The 17,947-nt window shown below is 41.6% G+C and overlaps 1 protein-coding gene across 1 annotated transcript in view; it reads right to left on the reverse strand.

Annotated features, from left to right (window-relative positions):
* The window catches only part of LOC310933881 (cartilage acidic protein 1-like), a gene marked incomplete at both ends in the record, with an annotated part of 32,458 nt that extends 15,023 nt beyond the window's left edge, over positions 1-17,435 (reverse strand). Inside the window, 8 exon segments of the mRNA XM_083897451.1 lie at positions 1,562-1,704; positions 2,633-2,767; positions 6,607-6,763; positions 11,337-11,473; positions 12,344-12,540; positions 15,303-15,502; positions 17,348-17,395; positions 17,397-17,435. Of these exon segments, the coding sequence (XP_083753577.1) occupies positions 1,562-1,704; positions 2,633-2,767; positions 6,607-6,763; positions 11,337-11,473; positions 12,344-12,540; positions 15,303-15,502; positions 17,348-17,395; positions 17,397-17,435 (1,056 nt within the window).
* Between the last annotated feature and the right edge of the window lie 512 nt (positions 17,436-17,947).

Raw genomic sequence — 17,947 nt, forward strand, 5'->3', positions numbered from 1 at the left:
AGGACGACGTCTCTCTCTCTCTCTCTCAAACGCGAACACAAACACGCCGACGTCTCGCGGGTGTCGTCCACAGAGCGGCGGTTGATTTAGTAAATCGCCGGCCCTCCGTCTTTAAATCCCGCTCGGTCTCACGGCTGACTCTAAATCTGTCGGCGAGCATCGATACCTGTTTGATTCTCCGCGTTTCAGCGAGTAAAAGAGGGAAAAGCACAACATTTAACGATATCTGCGCGACGCGTGTTTACTCGTCATCATCCTAACATTTAAGTTTGACCTTTAGAAACAAGCATATTGTAGTATGCACTATTTTAAATGAATAATTTACTACCAAGTAGCTCTTTTGTTCATGGACGAATCAGTTTGAGTGTGTGACATTCACTGAGGGAGCATTTGTGTGTATACAGCAGCAGCAGCACGGGTGGGCGGAGACAAGAAATCCTTGAATTTAACACTTTAAACTGCTGAACAAACAGGTTTTTGGAGGAGAAACATCCAAATTATACTTTTATTTCATTTTACTAGCATAATGTTGCTCCATCTGTCTGTCTGTGTTTAAGCTAAGCTAAGCTAAGCTAAGATAAGTCCTTTATTTGTCCCACAGTGGGGAAATTTACATTGTTACAGCAGCAAAAGATAATAAATAATAAACATTCAATAACCCCCCAAAAATACAAATACAGATATTAACACTAAGACCATATAAAAAAGTTAAAGGCGCCATATGTAAGAATGTGGCCAAAAACGGTTACTACATTCAAATTCAAAATACAGAGGTCTTTTAGGTTTCGTTTTCTGACGTAACTGGCAACCCGTGGTTGCTCTGCAGCGGAGACTCTACTGACTGCAATGATTGGTAGATGGTGAAAATATATATTTATTTATATATATATATTTTTTAATATAAATATTTTGTCTGTACTGTTGTTGTTGGTGAGTTCAGTTTGTTATATGAACATTATTCCTGAGTCTCTGTGACATATTAGGAGGATTTTATGGCCAGTTGATTTAGATTTATTACATAATGCACCTTTAATATAGAATCTAAACACTGATAGAGTCGTGTGGAGCCTTAATCAGTGCTGTGTGAACTCATGTGACAGCGGCTTTAATGTAACAGGCAATTGCTTATATTTAAACGTTTTAAACAATTTTAATATTCTCCGGGTTCCTTTGCGCCTCCATCTTTGCTTTGTGGACAAAACACAACATTTGAGTGTCATTAAATGACTATTCTGCTCATTTTATGGGCAAATAAAGTCCCTGATTAAGTGAAACACAATCAACAGATTAAACATTCATTCATTTTCTACAACTTTATCCTCCACATGAGGCTTGCGGTACCAATTCCGGGGAGAGTGGGTCACACCCTGCACCCTAGAGTGTCCAATTCGCACCTAATCCTCCCCCAAATCTGCAATCATGAAACCGGAGAAAACCCATGCACACACAGGGAGAACATGGACACTCCATGTCTTCTTGCTGCAAAGTCCAGAAAGACAGCAGCGCTACATCCTTTAAAGCATAAAGAGACACTAGTTTTTGGACACATAATTGAACTCACCTTGAACTTCTGTTTGCGGTTATTCTGCTGCATGTACAGGCGGTGAGGTCCATTCCAGTTCCCGTACACGATGTCCGTCTTGCCGTCGCGGTTGAAGTCTGCCAGAGCCACGCCTCGTCCGTGCTGCATGGGGTCCTCCACGCCTGCGCTCGCAACGGTAAGATGCTTTATTAAAACACTATTTATTATACATTATCCCATTAAAAGTCACACTTTTATTCATCCAAAGAGTTGCCAAACGAATAGAAAATATAGTCAAGACGTTGACGAGATTGATGATTTTCATTCATTTTGCTTTGGTCAAAGAACCAGCAAAAGTGTTTTCAGCTGTGCTATCACTGCACAATTGTTTTCAAGGGTTTTCTAATCATCCAATAGTCTTCTAACGCCAATAGAACACTGGAGATGGGCCTCTATACACTTATGTACATATTCCATTAAAAACCAGACGTTTGCAGCTAGAATAGTCGTTTACCACATTAACAATGTATAGAGTGTATTTATGATTCATTTAATGTTATATTCATTTACAAAAAGTGCTAACATCATTGCAAAAGGGTTTTCTAATCGTCCAATAGCCTTCTAACGCCATTAGCAAACGCAATGTAGCATTAAAACACTGGAAATGGGCCTCTATACACCTACTGTGTACACTCTTAGAAATAAGAGTTTTGAAAAACCCTTTCCCGAAGAAAGTGTTTTTCAAGGGTTCTTGGTGGCTCTAATGGTTCCAGTAAGAACCATTTTATAAAAAGGTTCTACCTGAAGCCAAAAAGGGTTCTCTTATGAGGACAAGCCGAAGAACCTTATATGGTTCTACTTAGCACTTTTATTTCTAAGAGTGTATGTACATATTCCATTAAAAACCAGACGTTTGCAGCTAGAATAGTCGTTTACCACGTTAACAATGTATAGAGTGTGTTTCTTATTATTTTAATGTTATATTCATTGAGAAACAGTGATTTTCCTTCAAAAATAAGGACATTTCTTAGTGACAGTATTGTATAAATCTTAACTTATTAGCAGCAGATTGACATGACTTGATCACATGACTGCACACATGCCTCTCACCGGCCTGCTGCGCCACGTCCGTGAACGTTCCATCTCCGTTGTTCCTGAACAAGAAGTTCGGTCCGTACTCGTTGTCGCAGAAGACGTCGGACAGCGTTTGACTGACAATGGGCCCCACCACGACGCCTCGGCCTCCTGCCACCACAGACACAGAGAGACCAGCGAGCCGCCGCGGTGAGAGAAAATTAGACGCTTAAAAGGAAAAAGGTTAAGCAGACGGCGCTGGAAATCAGCGTAGGTGAAATAACAAAGCGCAGCGAGAGCGCGGGGAGATCAGCTTGAGATCATTATCACCTATTCGGGCAATTTCCTCCGAGCCGGGCGGATTCAGACACTAACTGGTGAGCTTTGAAAAACAGACAAATACACCGAGGCGGGAACACAAACACAAAGGCGCAAACACACGCTGGGAGCCTTTTGCATTAAGCAAAGAAAAAAAGAAAAAAAAGAAGCAAACAGTGATTTGCCTGTTGATGAAAACATGTTTGCGACCGCTCAATACACTCAATATCACTGCAGGGTTTTTTTTTTTTTACATTCTATGAAGTCAAGTGTTCTGTTAAAGTGTCTCATCTCAGAGCAGCGGCGTCTAATTATGGAGCTGAAAAGGGCTTTGATTGCCCTTTCAGGACGCGGAGTCACTGCTGCGCGCCAGGGCTCAATCCTGATTTACTGGCCAGACAAATACCACTGGCCCCTCATGGCCATAAAGCACTAATGTCTCTCCAGAGATATGTAACCATTAGATATACAACTTCATTCACTTGTCCCGCTGACGCTGATTCATGGCAGGGCGGTAAAAAAAAAGCCATCTCCTGTGCGTTATTCACACATCCATTCTGCACCAGCTCACTCTGACAGCTTCAATGACATCTGGAATTCAAAAAAATATACAAAAAAAATGGATGAAAATTGATTAACGCAAAAGTCATACTTCTAAAACTTACCTGGTCGTCAAAGTCAGTGTCTTTTATTTGACTTAAGAGGAATAAAGTCACAAAGAAGTCGTTCATTCTGCACGGAAGAGGATTAGGCCCACACAGGAAAATACTTATGAGTTCTGAGTTTAAAGTTTGAATTCTGGAGAATAAAGTCAGAAGTTCTGAGTTTAGGTAGAAAGTCAGAATTCTGAGAATAAAGTCAGAATTCTAAGAATAAAGTCAGAATTCTGAGAATAAAGTCAGAATTCTAAGAATATAGTCAGAATTCTGAGTTTATGAATAAAGTCAGAATTCTGAGTTCAAAGTCAGAAATTCTGAGTTTAGGTATAAAGTCAGAATTCTGAGAATTAAGTCAGAATTCTGAGAATTAAGTCAGAATTCTGAGAATTAAGTCAGAATTCTGAGAATTAAGTCAGAAATTCTGAGTTTTAAGTCAGAATTCTGAGTTTAAAGGCAGAACTCAAACATTTTTTTTTTCCTGTGTGGCACTAATCCTCTTCCCTAATTCTGGCGTTTATTTTTTTCGCATTAAAATATTTTATGCCTTCAAGGTCACAGACATTCATTTAATTTTCAAAAATAATAAACTTCTTTCACAGCAGTCAGTTCATGTAAAAACAACACCTTAATCAAATACTGCATCTATTTAAATACAATAAATGGTCAAATTAAAAAGTGAGGCTGACAGTTATGAGAGAATTCATATGAAATATAATTCCAAAGTTGTATTTTTCTACCTTGGTACGTGACGATCCTTAAAGGTACAGTGTGTAAAATTTAAAATCAACGTCCCTTCTCAATAATGTTGGAGAAGCAAAACTCAGAAAGATGTTTTACAGTAGTTTGTCCTCTGTGGGCTCCTGTAAAACCACGTGGCGGTCCATTCATCCATGTTATCATGTGAATGTACACTCGTAAATATTAAGTATGATTATTATTAGAATATAAATCACCTTTTTAACAATGACACTGACGCTCACATAACAATAAATCACCAGCAGCTTCCGTTTAACCTCTGTGCGCGGTAAAGCTTTTGTCCTTTTTCAAAGCCGACTGAACTAATAGCATATAAAACTACAAAGTGCTGTATTGGCATCAACATAGTTTTATTAAATTTGGAGGGAACCACCGCTGGTCGGACAGAGACGGATACCGCGCGTCTGATGTATGTGTGAGTCGTCCTTCCCCGAGGATTAACCTGTGACTTTGACTGTTGGAGTAAACAGCTGACGAACACTTCTCTGTTCCGCACTCATTTCTGTTTTCTGTCTCACGCTTACACTCATCACACTTTCCCTCTCAGCTGGCCCTGGTCCAGCAGCAGCAGCAGCAGCATCATTATCATCAGCAGCAGCATCAGCAGCAGCAGCAAAATCAGCAGCAGCAGCAGCAGCTCTCTCCTTTACACCCTTCCTCTACGTAAGTCCTATATTTGACGGACTGCTCGGGTACAGCGAGCACATGCTCTGCTCTGCAGATGTCTGCGTAAATCAAGAGTGAAGGTCCAGAGCTGCTCAATGATCTTACATCACTCACACATGCACGCACACACACACACATGCACACACACACACACACACACACACACACTCTTGTACTTGCCGCATACTGAGGACCAGCGTTTTCACTTTATACATCAACACAATTACAAATATCTATTTCGTGAATGACATCTATAACAAACTACTGGGTGCAGTACCGTAAAATGTCTGCAGGTGGAGCCTCAGAGCAAAAAGGTGTGTGAAACACCAGGGCAGGAAAACGGGTTTTTGTACCAAAATGTGTTAAAAACCGAGTATAGCATGTTTACAACCTAAGGAAGTGATTTCAATGAAAACAAAGTGAGGACCGGCCAAAATGTCCTCACTTCGTAAACATGACCTCACTCTGTTGGTCAAAAAAACCTCACTGGTCCTCAGTATGCAGCAAGTACAAGAACACACATATACTCACACACACACACACACACACACACACACTCTCTTGTACTTGCCGCATACTGAGGACCAACGTTTTCACTTTATACATCAACACAATTACAAATATCTACTTCGTGAATGACATCTATAACGAACTACTGGCTGCAGTACCGTAAAATGTCTGCAGGTGGAGCCCCGGAGTAAAAAGTTTGGAAACAAGGTTTTTGTACCAAATTGAGGAGCTCTGTTAAAAACAGTATGTTTAGCATGTTTTACAACCTAAGGAAGTGATTTCAATGAAAACACAGTGAGGACTGGCCAAAATGTCCTCACTTTGTAAAAATGGCCTCACTTTGTTGGTTAAAAACCCTCACTGGTCCTCAGTATGCTGCAAGTACAAGAACACACACACACACACACCCATGTTCTTTACTTGCCGCATACTGAGGACCAGAATTTTCACTTTATAAATCAACACAATTACAAATATCTACTTCGTGAATGACATCTATAACGAACTACTGGGTGCAGTACCGTAAAATGTCTGCAGGTGGAGCCCCAGAGCAAAAAGTTTGGAAACAGGGTTTTTTCTACCAAATTGAGGAGCTCTGTTAAAAACAGTATGTTTAGCATGTTTACAACCTAAGGAAGCGATTTCAATGAAAACACAGTGAGGACCGGCCAAAATGTCCTCACTTCGTAAAAATGACCTCACTTTGTTGGTTAAAAAAACCCTCACTGGTCCTCAGTGTGCGGCAAGTACAAAAACACACACATTCTTGTACTTGCCGCATACTGAGGACCAGTATTTCCACTTTATAAAGCAGCACAATTACAAATATCTACTTCGTGAATGACATCTATAACAAACTACTGGGTGCAGTACCATAAAATGTCTGCAGGTGGAGCCCCAGAGCAAAAAGTGTGTGAAACACCAGGGCTGGAAAATGGGGTTTTTGTACCAAATTGAGGAGCTCTGTTAAAAACAGTATGTTTAGCATGTTTACAACCTTAGAAAGTGATTTCAATGAAAACGGCCAAAATGTCCTCACTTCGTAAAAATGACCTCACTTTGTTGGTTTAAAAAAACGTTAATATTAACCTTCACACCTACCTGTGAACTTGTTGACCCCGGCCTGCTCGGCGACGCTGGAGAGGGCGATGACGCCCTGCGAGAGGTCGCTGGCCGCCTCGTCCATCTCTATGAGGGCGTGAGGGCCCACGGTGCCGCTGGCGTAGTTTGCGATGTAGATGGCGTAACGGCCCGTACCCTGTCGGGGGGAAAAAGAATTCATAATACAGATAATAGTTTCATACACTTGCGTTGTTTACTTCATGAAGTGTGATATCGTGCTTGAACCCTTTACTTCCTTTTGTGTTAGTAAACAGCAGAACTCTCATACGTCGACGTGTGCTGCATCATCACATGCCTCCATATCACAACAGGTAGAGAGGAACATATGTTACTGTTAACTATGGTGAACATTTATTTAATTAGTGGACTCGTGAACAAAAAGCCACCAGTCGCGTTGGAGACTGTTTCTCTGCAGGGGAGGAGAAAAGAAAGGTATAAAACAGCTTGGGCACAACAGCTTTTCATTTGTTTCTGTTGTCTTTTCTTTCGTTTTTTTTTTACTCAACCTTCTTTCTTTCTTTCTTTCTTTCTTTCAGTTGTGAATAAATACAAACTGAATATTTATCGCAGCATCATTTTTATTTCACTTTTTCCCGATAACATTATAGTTCTGCGTCACTGCGGAGAAAGATGCGTCGGGCTTTTATCTCCACAGAAGTTTGCAGGATTAGCTCGGGTTTTTATTTAGCATTTCCATTTAATTTGGAGGCTATATATTTTATAGAAAATATATATAAAAACACCTTGCTTCAGCCTTTTTTTATTATTGCATTTATTTCCTATATCTCAACTATGCATAGTTTAACCTTTTCGCAATCAAATCTTTTCTCCACACCCCACCCCGTTATCTACTCTCACCCTATTCCCTACCCTTTACCCCCCTCTCTCTCTCTCTCTCTCTCTCTCTCTCTCTCTCTCTCTCTCTCTCTCTCTCTCTCTCTCTTCCTCTGCCTCCCTTTGGAGATTAATTTCACACTCCATTATCAGTCAGAGTCCCTGCAGACACAAACTCACAGACGGAACCACGCTAATAGACTACACACTCGATTCCAATGAGCTTTCTCACCAGGACTAACATATTTCAGTCAATACAAACACACACACACGCATAAACACCCCCACACACACACACGCACACACACAGCGGTAGAATTTGTGTTAACTTTACCATATTTTTTCTACAAGACAAGAAAAGTAAATGAGTCTAGGTGATGTAAATGTCATCAAGCGACACTTTATGGACCGCTGAAGTGGGAGGAGTGTGTAGCTCACACACACACACGCGCGCACGCACACGCGCGCACGCACACACACGCACACACTAAGAACTTGACGAAATGTGACTGAACTACAGTGAAGGCCACTGGCAGTTACTTAATAAACTTAAAAAGTCAATGATTTTTCAATAAGTCTTCACCCAAGGCTGATTTCTGTCAGGGGAATTGGCAGCGGACTGAGTGGTTGTGACATGCATGCCTGCAGAGTGCAGGGTCACTTAGAAATGTACTTATGTTTGAAGGAAAAGCACTTTTTTTTTTTCCCTCAATGAATATAACATTAAATAAAATCAGAAACACACTCTACACATAATGTGTTAATGTGGTAAACGACTATTCTAGCTGCAAACGTCCGGGGTCGAGTGTAAAAAGGCCCAACAATTTGGGCAAAAATGAACGGTTTAGTGATTAGAAATTAAGATTATATCTTCATAATCCATCAAATAGAAATATCGAGGATGACGTTGCACGCCATTTCAAAGTGAAAGTGTTTTCGTTTTGATATTTAACTCACAACAGCAACAAAGCATGTACAGTCCTCACATTAAAACACTAGACGAGCATATACACTAGCGTTCAAAAGTTTGGGGTCACTTAGAAATGTCCTTATGTTTGAAGGAAAAGCACTTTTTTTTCAATGAATATCACATGAAATAAATCATAAATACACTCTATACTTTGTTAATGTGGTAAACGACTATTCTAGCTGCAAACGTCTGGTTTTTAATGGAATATGTACATAGGTGTATAGAGGCCCATTTCCAGTGTTCTAATGGTACATTGTGTTTGCTAATGGCGTTAGAAGACTATTGGATGATTAGAAAACCCTTGTGCTATGATGTTAGCACAGCTGAAAACAGTTTTTTGGTTATTATTATGAATAAAAATCATTATTTATAATCTTGTCAGATATATTTTCTATTCATTTTGCAACTCTTTTGATGAATAAAAGTGTGACTTTTAATGGAAAAAACAACAAAAAGTGTATAGTTGAGCCCAAACCTTTGAACGGTTGTGTATTTCACTCATTCTGGATTCAAAATGCACCGTTGCAGACTTTTAATAAGGCGCCTTCATCCGTTTGCGTTCGACTAATAATGACTGATTAGAAAAGACCAAACTTTACAACGCGCTCCGGTTTTGGCTCGTATAATCCTCTGCTGCTGTCTGTCGCCCGTAACCTGCTCAACAATAATAAAATGTAATCTCTTTATCAGTCCGCTGAACTAGCGCGGAAGAACACACACACACACACACACACATACACCGGGGTGTTTGGCTTCCTGTAAAACCATTAACCATTAAAAGCAGATATCTGTCCAATCGCGTTTGGCGGCGGCATCACCTCGCGGTGCTCAGTGAGATGGCACTGTGGTTAAAAGACATCTATTGTCATCCTCTTCTTTTTTTTCCCCCTCTTTCCTCCACCTTTTACCGTCTTTACCCCGTCGCCCGATTGGAAGTGAGAAGAGAATGTCTGCGTTTGAGATAAGAGACAAAGGAAGAGGTGTGTGTGTGTGTGTGTGTGTGTGTGTGTGTGTGTGTGTGTGTGTGTGTGTGTGTGTCAGAACTAGAGGGAAAAGAGGTGGAAAAGATGGAGGAAAGCAGTTTCCATGCAGAGTCAAGTCAAACTATGGCTGTAGCTCAACTCTGTTAAATTAGACTTTTGTCCTTGTTCCAGTATTGCAGCTGTAAACTGTGGGTGAATTGATTTATTGAATGGAGTCTGCTTTTACTGCACCACGAGGCCAAATGTCCCTGATCTGTACTGTACCTGGAGGCACCATCGTTTCTGCGCATGTGCTAAATATGTACATAAAACAAGTTCATTCCAGAAATATAGGAATGTCTCTATTTCAGCGCTTAAATGGGGATATTTAAATTGACTTTCACTGGACCATTTGCCAAATAATGAACTTTTTTTTACTACTGGAGGAATCACATATTCACAGTTTGTCCATTACACGTTGAAAAAATAGAAAAGCAGTGTTGTTGTTCAATTTAAAGTCTATAGTTTTTCTTCAATAAAGTAAAAACTTCCGGGTACAGATGTTAACATTTTCTGGTTTAGCATGCTGCTAGTTGTTAGCGTGTTAGCAAGCACTGTTCCATAACTTTGCCTATAAATATTTAGATACCATTTCATATCTAATATTATTGGATAAACAAAGTCACAGAAGCTTTAGAACCTCCGACACTTTTCAGACTAAAGTGACCAAAAACCTTATTTCACTCTAGCATTTTCTGATTTATCATACTGCTAGTTGTTAGCATGATAGCGAGCACCATGTTCTCTAATTTTGCCTATAAATATTTAGATCCTATTTTATATCTAATATTGTTGGATAAACAAAGTCACGGCAGCCTTTGAACCTCCTAGACTTTTCACCCAAAAGTCTGTTAAAGCATTGTCTGGTTTAGCATGCTGCTAGTCGTTAGCGTGTTAGCAAGCACTGTTCCATAGTTTGCCTATAAATATTTAGATCCCACTTTATTTCTAAAATGTTGGTTAAACAAAGTCACAAAACCCTGTAGACTTTTCAACCAAAAGTCTGTTGAAGCATTTTCTGGTTTAGCATGCTGCTAGTTGTTAGCGTGTTAGCAAGCACAGTTCCATAATTTGCCTATAAATATTTAGATCCCATTTTATTTCTGATATAATTGGTTAATCAAAGTCACGAAACCTCGACAAAAGTCTTGATTGTCTTCTTTCAGTCTGTTAGCATAAAGCATTTTCCGGTTTAGCGGGCTGCTAGTTGTTGTCGTATAACATTCCAAGTCTCCTTTCCTGCACATAAAATGAACCGGCCTGTATTTTACCACGTTTAATCACTATTCTATTCTTCTTTTGTGCGTTGGCTTCTTTTATTATTCCCAGGTATTAGCCGTGGCGGTGGGTTAGGGTGGGAACAGTAGCCAGCTTGAGTCCGACTGAAGTTTATTCATGCGGTCGACTTCCAACTCGACTTCCACTCGTAATTTCTTGATGTTTACATGTGTTTTAAGAGTCCGATATCTGTCCGACACTATCGTTCCCCCCCCCCCCCCCCCCCTCTAAAGTCATGTAAATGAAACTGAATGTGAAAAAGAGCGAGAGGATAATGTAACCGGGCAGAGACACAGTAAGTGTGCAGTCATCACTCTTCCCTCACGCACGACGTTCTATAAAACAAACGAGCCCTGGCTCCTATAATTACACTGGTGCGATGGACAGGAGAGAGAGAAAATGGCACACACACACCATTCCCCCAAATGAACTGTCATAGCACATGCTGAGAGGGGCGGCGTAGGCAGGCCGTGAGTTATCGCTGGTAAACAAACAGACGCAGCCATGCGTGTGTGCACGGAAGACGTTCTGCGGAGTGTGTGTGAGTGTAAACGTGGATCTGCGTATACTCTCTGTGTGTGTGTGTGTGTGTGTGTGTGTTATACCTTCCTGTCCACACAGGCCACTGAGCGCCCAGCCATTCGGTTTGCCACGTCTCTGTGTTCGTTAATGTCGTCGCTCAGTAGATCTTCGAAGCGTCCGTTGCGGAACTTAAACAGCTTGTCGGAATATGTCGCCCGACCTTGATGTGGAGAGAGAGAGAGAGAGAGAGAGAGAGAGAGAGTGGTCAGCAGGAAAGGCAAAGATCACGCTCACGCTTTCACGCTCGACACAAGAGTCCTCGCTTAGTTTACCGTAGCTGAAATATGGCCTTTTTTTTTCATAAAAAGATGACAAAGGTGAGGTGTTGCCGCTGTGGCAGTGCACGCTCTGTAGTTCCCCCGATTGATTAATAGCCACTCAAAGCTTAACTGTTATCTGATGAAGACTCAGAAAAGGGATGAGCTTAACATCTGCATACTGATTCTCCTGCTTTTGTCTTTGCACAAGAGACAAGACCTCTACAACAACAACAACAACAACAAAAAAACCCCAGCATTATTATCAGTCTATATCAAGGCTATTCAACTTAAGGCCCGGGGGCCAGATCAGGCCCTTCGAGCACTTTGGACCGGCCCATTAACCCATAAATAATGAATGTATTATTAAAAAGCCAATAAAACCATAGCTGTACATACAGCTGTAATTGTACGCAGCCTATGTATGTACCAGAATATTTTGCACTATGAGCCAACTGTAGCGGTTGTACCTGAATATTCTCGGTAATGTTACTTATATTTCTGCAAAAATAGCCTTTTGTGGCCATTGCACCTTAAAGGCGCCATATGTAAGAATGTGGCCAAAAACGGTTACTACATTCAAATTCAAAATTTGAATTGAGGTCTTTTAGGTTTCGTAACTGGCAACCCGTGGTTGCTCGGCAGCAGAGACTCTACTGACTGCAATGATTGGTAGACGGCGGTAGGTGGCGCCACATGCCAAAACATGATTTCAAAACATAAACATGATTTGCAGTCTGCAAAAGATTTTTTTCCTGGTCTATATACTGTACCAGAGAAGGCGTTATTGGTGTTCAGGACGTAAATCTCCTCGCGGCCGTCTCCGTCGATGTCGCACGCCGCCACTCCGATGGCGTTGCCTTGGCGGTCTCTCAGGGCGTAGAACGGGGAGCTGCGGTCGTCGACGGCGATGTTGACCAGCCTCTTCCTCTGCTTGTCGTACTTGAGCACCAGGTTTGGTCCGTTGTAGCTGTCGACAGAGCACTTTCAGCAATTTGTGCTAAAAAAAACATTGTGAAAAGTATCGTTTGTGGCGATCAAACCTGGCTTTCTGAAGCTCCTTGAACCTTTGGTTCCACCAAGAACCCTTTTAAAACGCTTTATTCAGGAGAGGGGTTTTTAAGGGTTCTCTGGATCAAAATGATTCTTACTGGAACCATTAGTGTTACCAAGAGCCCTTGAAAAAACCCTTTCTTCTGGAAAAGGTTTTTCAGAAGCAAATGGTTCCAGGTAGAACCTCAGCCCTTGCAGAAGAACCCTTTTGGAAGCCTTATTTAAGAGAGTACTAGACCAAATACTGGCTTAGGAGCCTCTCAATCAAGATTTATTTAAAAAATAACACGTACTTAACATAGATCTCTTGGAAATGTCTTGTTTGTGGCAGAAAAAATTGTCAGAAATATTGTATTTTGAATAAATTAGGGATATATGTGATATACCTTTCGTGAAGAAATGGTTTTTCAGAAGCAAATGGTTCCAGGTAGAACCTCAGCCCTTGTAGAAGAACCCTTTTGGAACCCCTATTTCTAAGAGTGAACTGTTTTTGTCACTGCTTTCATGCTTTTATGACTTGCATTGTGTCACCATTTATGTGAGCCACACAAAAAGTGCATTCAGAGAGAGAATTGGGTTTTGAGGACCTTTAACCTCACCAATCTGCCAGAGTGTAGCATTTAGGATGCTTTAAAATGGAATAAGTGTCTTAGTATGTCCTATAGACTAGAGGCCACCATTTTGTGCCGGGATGTTTCTGAAAGAGTGGGAGAGTTTCACCATTAGATGTCACTTATTCTTACACACTAGCTCTCGATCTATCTCATACGAGTGGAAAAACAGAAGCTTTTGAGTCTCCTTTTGTCACACTGGACTTTTCAGACAGAAGCGCTGCACCCTGGCGACAGTGTCGTAAAAAACGACGATGCCGTGCTTAAGTACTAAAGGTCAGCATTGGCAGTATAACATCAACGGAAACAGTCCGTCCTAAAAAATTCTTTTTAATCACTAATGAAATGAAATTACATCCTCTATGAAGTTTTGCGATGCCCTCCTGTCCAGGATGCTCGCTGAATATGATAGCTGGTTAAGCAGGGTCATTTTGCTCCATTTATATTCTGTTAAGCGCAGAGAAATTCATTGCTGCTTCACTGGACAGAGGCAGGCTTGCCAAACTGTTCCCATCAATGGCGCACCATCCAATCACATCCATTTTCATCAGCCGAGTGAGCTTCAGGGCACCATCCCACATCTTTTTAAGTCTTTTGCCTTTGTCTTCAACCTTTAAGCTCGGAAAATGACAGTGCACTTTTTAGCCTGCGCTGTAGAATTAGCTCGGTTAATTATAATCTGATGTTAACGGGGGGCCGCTACGATTTCTCGAGCGATTTGAGTCACTCGATTACAGAAATGTGTTTAATTCCTGTTCAGCGCAGGGATCATTGTTCCACACGGACCGTTTTAGCAGACGCACATCCGGATTTTAGCTAGCGCGATGGCGGAGACGGAGAGTGAAACAGTCCGTAAAAAGGCAGAAAATGTCCATTTCACGCTTAAACAAGAAGCCAACAAGGTGCAGTGTAATCACTGTAAACTACAACAGCACGTCCTCAATGATTCAGCATCTGAGCCGATAGCATTCAGTTGCTAACGCTGCCGGCACACGCTAATGTAGACGTTGATGTTAGCTGATTTAATGAAGCTTACTCGGGCTGCAGCTATTGAATATTTTTGTGATTGAGCATTCTACTGATTATTCCCAGATTAATCGGATTGTAAAGATAAATTCATAAAAATACATTTTTAAATTAAATAATAATAATGCCGTATTTTACGGACTATCTGTCGTACCGGAGTATCAGTTGCATCTGTCAAAAAATATGTCACGAAGAAGAAAAAAACATATATAAGTCACATTGGTCTACACTCTTAGAAATAAAAGTGCTAAGGAGAACCATAAGGTTCTTCAGCTTGTACTCATAGGAGAACCCTTTTTGGCTCCAGGTAGAACCTTTTTATAAAGTTCCACATGGAACCCTTTTGGAGGGTTCCACCAAGAACTCTTTTAAAACCCTTTATTCAGGAAAGGGGTTTTAAAGGGTTCTCTGGTTCAAAATGGTTTCTTACTGGAACCATTAGTGTTACCAAGAACCCTTGAAAAACCTTGTTTCAGAAGCAAATGGTTCCAGGTAGAACCTCAGCCCTTGTAGAAGAACCCTTTTGGAACCCTTATTTCTATTTCGAGTGTATAAGTCGCATTCCAGCAGCGCTCTATCCAAGAACCCATTTCGCTCCAGCTCTGGCCATTGCATTTTCAGTCCGCGATTAGCCTTCTTTGATTTCCTCATAGACGTTAGCGTTACCTCTGCTTTTACGCCAGTCCCTGACGAGTTTTTCACTCATTCCAAACGTTTTTTCTACCGTTTTCAGCTGCATACTTTATCATTTGCAGTTTCAAATTCTGCAGCATAGCTTTTCCTTTTCGTGTTCTTTCTGTTTTTATGGTTTCGTTTTTTTGGTTTAATTATTTCGGTGGTCACAAATATGGACGATGCCCTCTTGTGGTCATAGATGACATAGCAAATATTTTTGACAAACAAGTCGCTTTCTAAATATAGGTCACATGGCGTGACTTATAGTTCAGAAAATACGGTAATTTTGCGTTTTGCACCCTCGATCAATCGAAAAATAACTGGTCGAATACGCGATTACACAGATATTAGATGACAGCTAGCTCACCCGGCGACAAAGATCTCCAGGTCTCCGTCTCCGTCCACGTCAGTGACGGCCACGCCGTAGTTGAGCTGCGTGGGGTTGTTGTCGTAGTCGGGAGGGAGCGCGGTCTTGGTGATGGCGGAGAACATGGGCTCGGATCGCTGAGCCAAGGAGTGGGAAAGCAGCAGCAGAACCGCCGGCCACAACAACAACAACATCCTCACCTGAGGGTTTGGGAAAAAGCAACACGTGAAGGTCACAGAGCAGCGTCGTACTGTATAATATCGTCGAGGCTGTCGAATTAAGGAAAGAAAACCATCCCTGTTCTTATCTCTCAAAGAAATCCCCCCCCCGAGGTATTCAACTTTCACTTTAACAGTGGGGCCCTTTATCACCGTAAGTAAACCACCTTACAGGCCTTAGATCAGCAAAAATGTCGCTTTCACACCCCGCAACCGTACCGGAGCACACACATTTGTCCTGGGAGGAGCAGGCGAATGAAAATGTAACACGTGCGAGGCCCCGCCGCAACTCACGTTGTTGCTAATTCTCAAAAAAATTCACTGCGAGGCGTCGACGTCGGCGGATTCTTTCTGGCACGCGATGCCCTGGACAATAAAGATGAAGATGTAGCGCCGCAATCAGCAGTATTCTGCCGGATAATATCTGAGCCACCGATCACATACAGACAGGTGTGAGAAATGACTGGACAGGAAATCTATACGTTTGGAGCAGGACATTAGCCAGAGGCCAAGTGAGCACGGAGGAAAAAAGCGATATGAGCCGAGGGTACGGTGACCAGCTCTGAATTAAGGAAGCTTTTTTTTTTTGAGAGCGTGTGATGTATAAGTGTGTCCTCTCGCAGTGGTCAAGCGGATAAAAGGCGGGGGGGGGGGGGGGGTGGGGTGGTGGGGGGGAACCACAGAGGGATTGATCCAGCGGGTGAAGTGAAGTGTGCGGGGCCAGGTAGAGAGAGAGAGAGAGAGAGGTGGGAGTTTGTGATGAGAGAGGGAAGAGAACCACGACCACGGAGGGAGAGGAAGTGAGGAGGAAGGAGGAAGGTCACCTTCTTAAGGCTTAAATAAAACACTCGTCATTAAAAAAAAAACTTTATACACACACACGCGCGCGCACACGCACAAACTAAAGGGTGTTTACAAGCTGACAACTTGATTTGCAATGGCCGTGGATTTATGAACATAGCCTTCGCCGGCGTGTGCTCCTCCCTTCCTTCCTTCCTCCCTTCCTTCCTTCCTTCCTTTCCTCTCTACCTGCGCTGCCATTGGTTTGTTCCCATTCTGCCTCCACACTGCTGCAGAATGTGTTCCCCTTTGTGCTCCGAGGTGATTCAGCATCTCCCTCAACTATTTCATTTAAGATAATAATAATAATATATATATATATATATGTGTGTGTGTGTGTAATTGAGTGATATTCTCAAAAAGTGCATAGCTAGGATATAGGAAGCACCACTGCTATAGAGGTGCAGACTTTAAGGGTTAATTAACAACAGTTGGACTCTCCAGATTAGGCGGTTTCTTTCCATTCGAACAGGGCCGCGATGACAAACGAGCAGACGACAGAGTATCTCGTACACACCGTGTGAGATTGATAGAGCTATAAATTTAAACTTGGAAAACGTGTGCAGGAAGGAAGATTTAAACAAACAAAAAAAATCCCCTTTTGTTTTTACCTGATTTTTATTCCCACTTTATTCAGATTAAAATGGAACAGAATAACCAGACAGATGAGGACGGTAAAGAAAAAGGACAAAATGAGTGACTGAAACCATCAGGGAGCACATTATCCAAGTCAAGGACAACGTGCAGTCGCTTTTTGTCACTGCAGTAAAAAAAAAACAAAGACTCTCCAACCTGAGTCGTCAAGTTTACGTTGGATTGTCGACTTTTCTACTCGAGCGAGAATTTAGAAAATAATCTAGAATTTGAGGTTTTTTCTCCAAGATCTTCAGGGCCGACAAACGCACTCTTTGAGTCGTCGCTCGTCTGAAGCGCGAGGAATGTTTTTTCGATTTGGTTATTTATGGTGTGGCGTTAAGAGGCCATTATCAAAGCGTGCAACATCAGCATGTGCTTTGTGGAGCGTTCATGCTTCGCCTCTGATCCTGATAACACTGCGACAAAGAGCCGGCAACATCTTCACTTTTCTAACACACACACACACACACATACACACAGACACATTTCCAAAAAAAAGGGTGTGAAGGACACTCACTGCAGAAAACACACACACACACACACACACATCGTATACCAGTGAATTACACCGAGCAATTGCTCTCTCCCTCTCTGTGTGTAATTAACAATTAAATGCCAGTGCATCCATCACTTGCCACAGTGAATATTAAACATTAAGATACAACAGTGCAACAGCTTACACAACAACAACAATAACAACAACAACAACAACAACTTATCTTTACTGAACAGCATGGACAAATTCAATGTTTGCCATGAAAACTTCCCTAGGAAAACTATTGTAGTGTTTGTAGAAAGTTACACATCATAGTGAATCTATCTATCTATCTATCTATCTATCTATCTATCTATCTATCTATCTATCTATCTATCTATCTATCTATCTATCTATCTATCTATCTATCTATGATATTTGTCTTAAAATCGTGTTAACTTAAAGCCATATCACTA

This window comes from Microchirus variegatus (assembly GCF_963457635.1).
Source record: "Microchirus variegatus genome assembly, chromosome: 11".
Lineage (NCBI taxonomy): Eukaryota > Metazoa > Chordata > Actinopteri > Pleuronectiformes > Soleidae > Microchirus > Microchirus variegatus.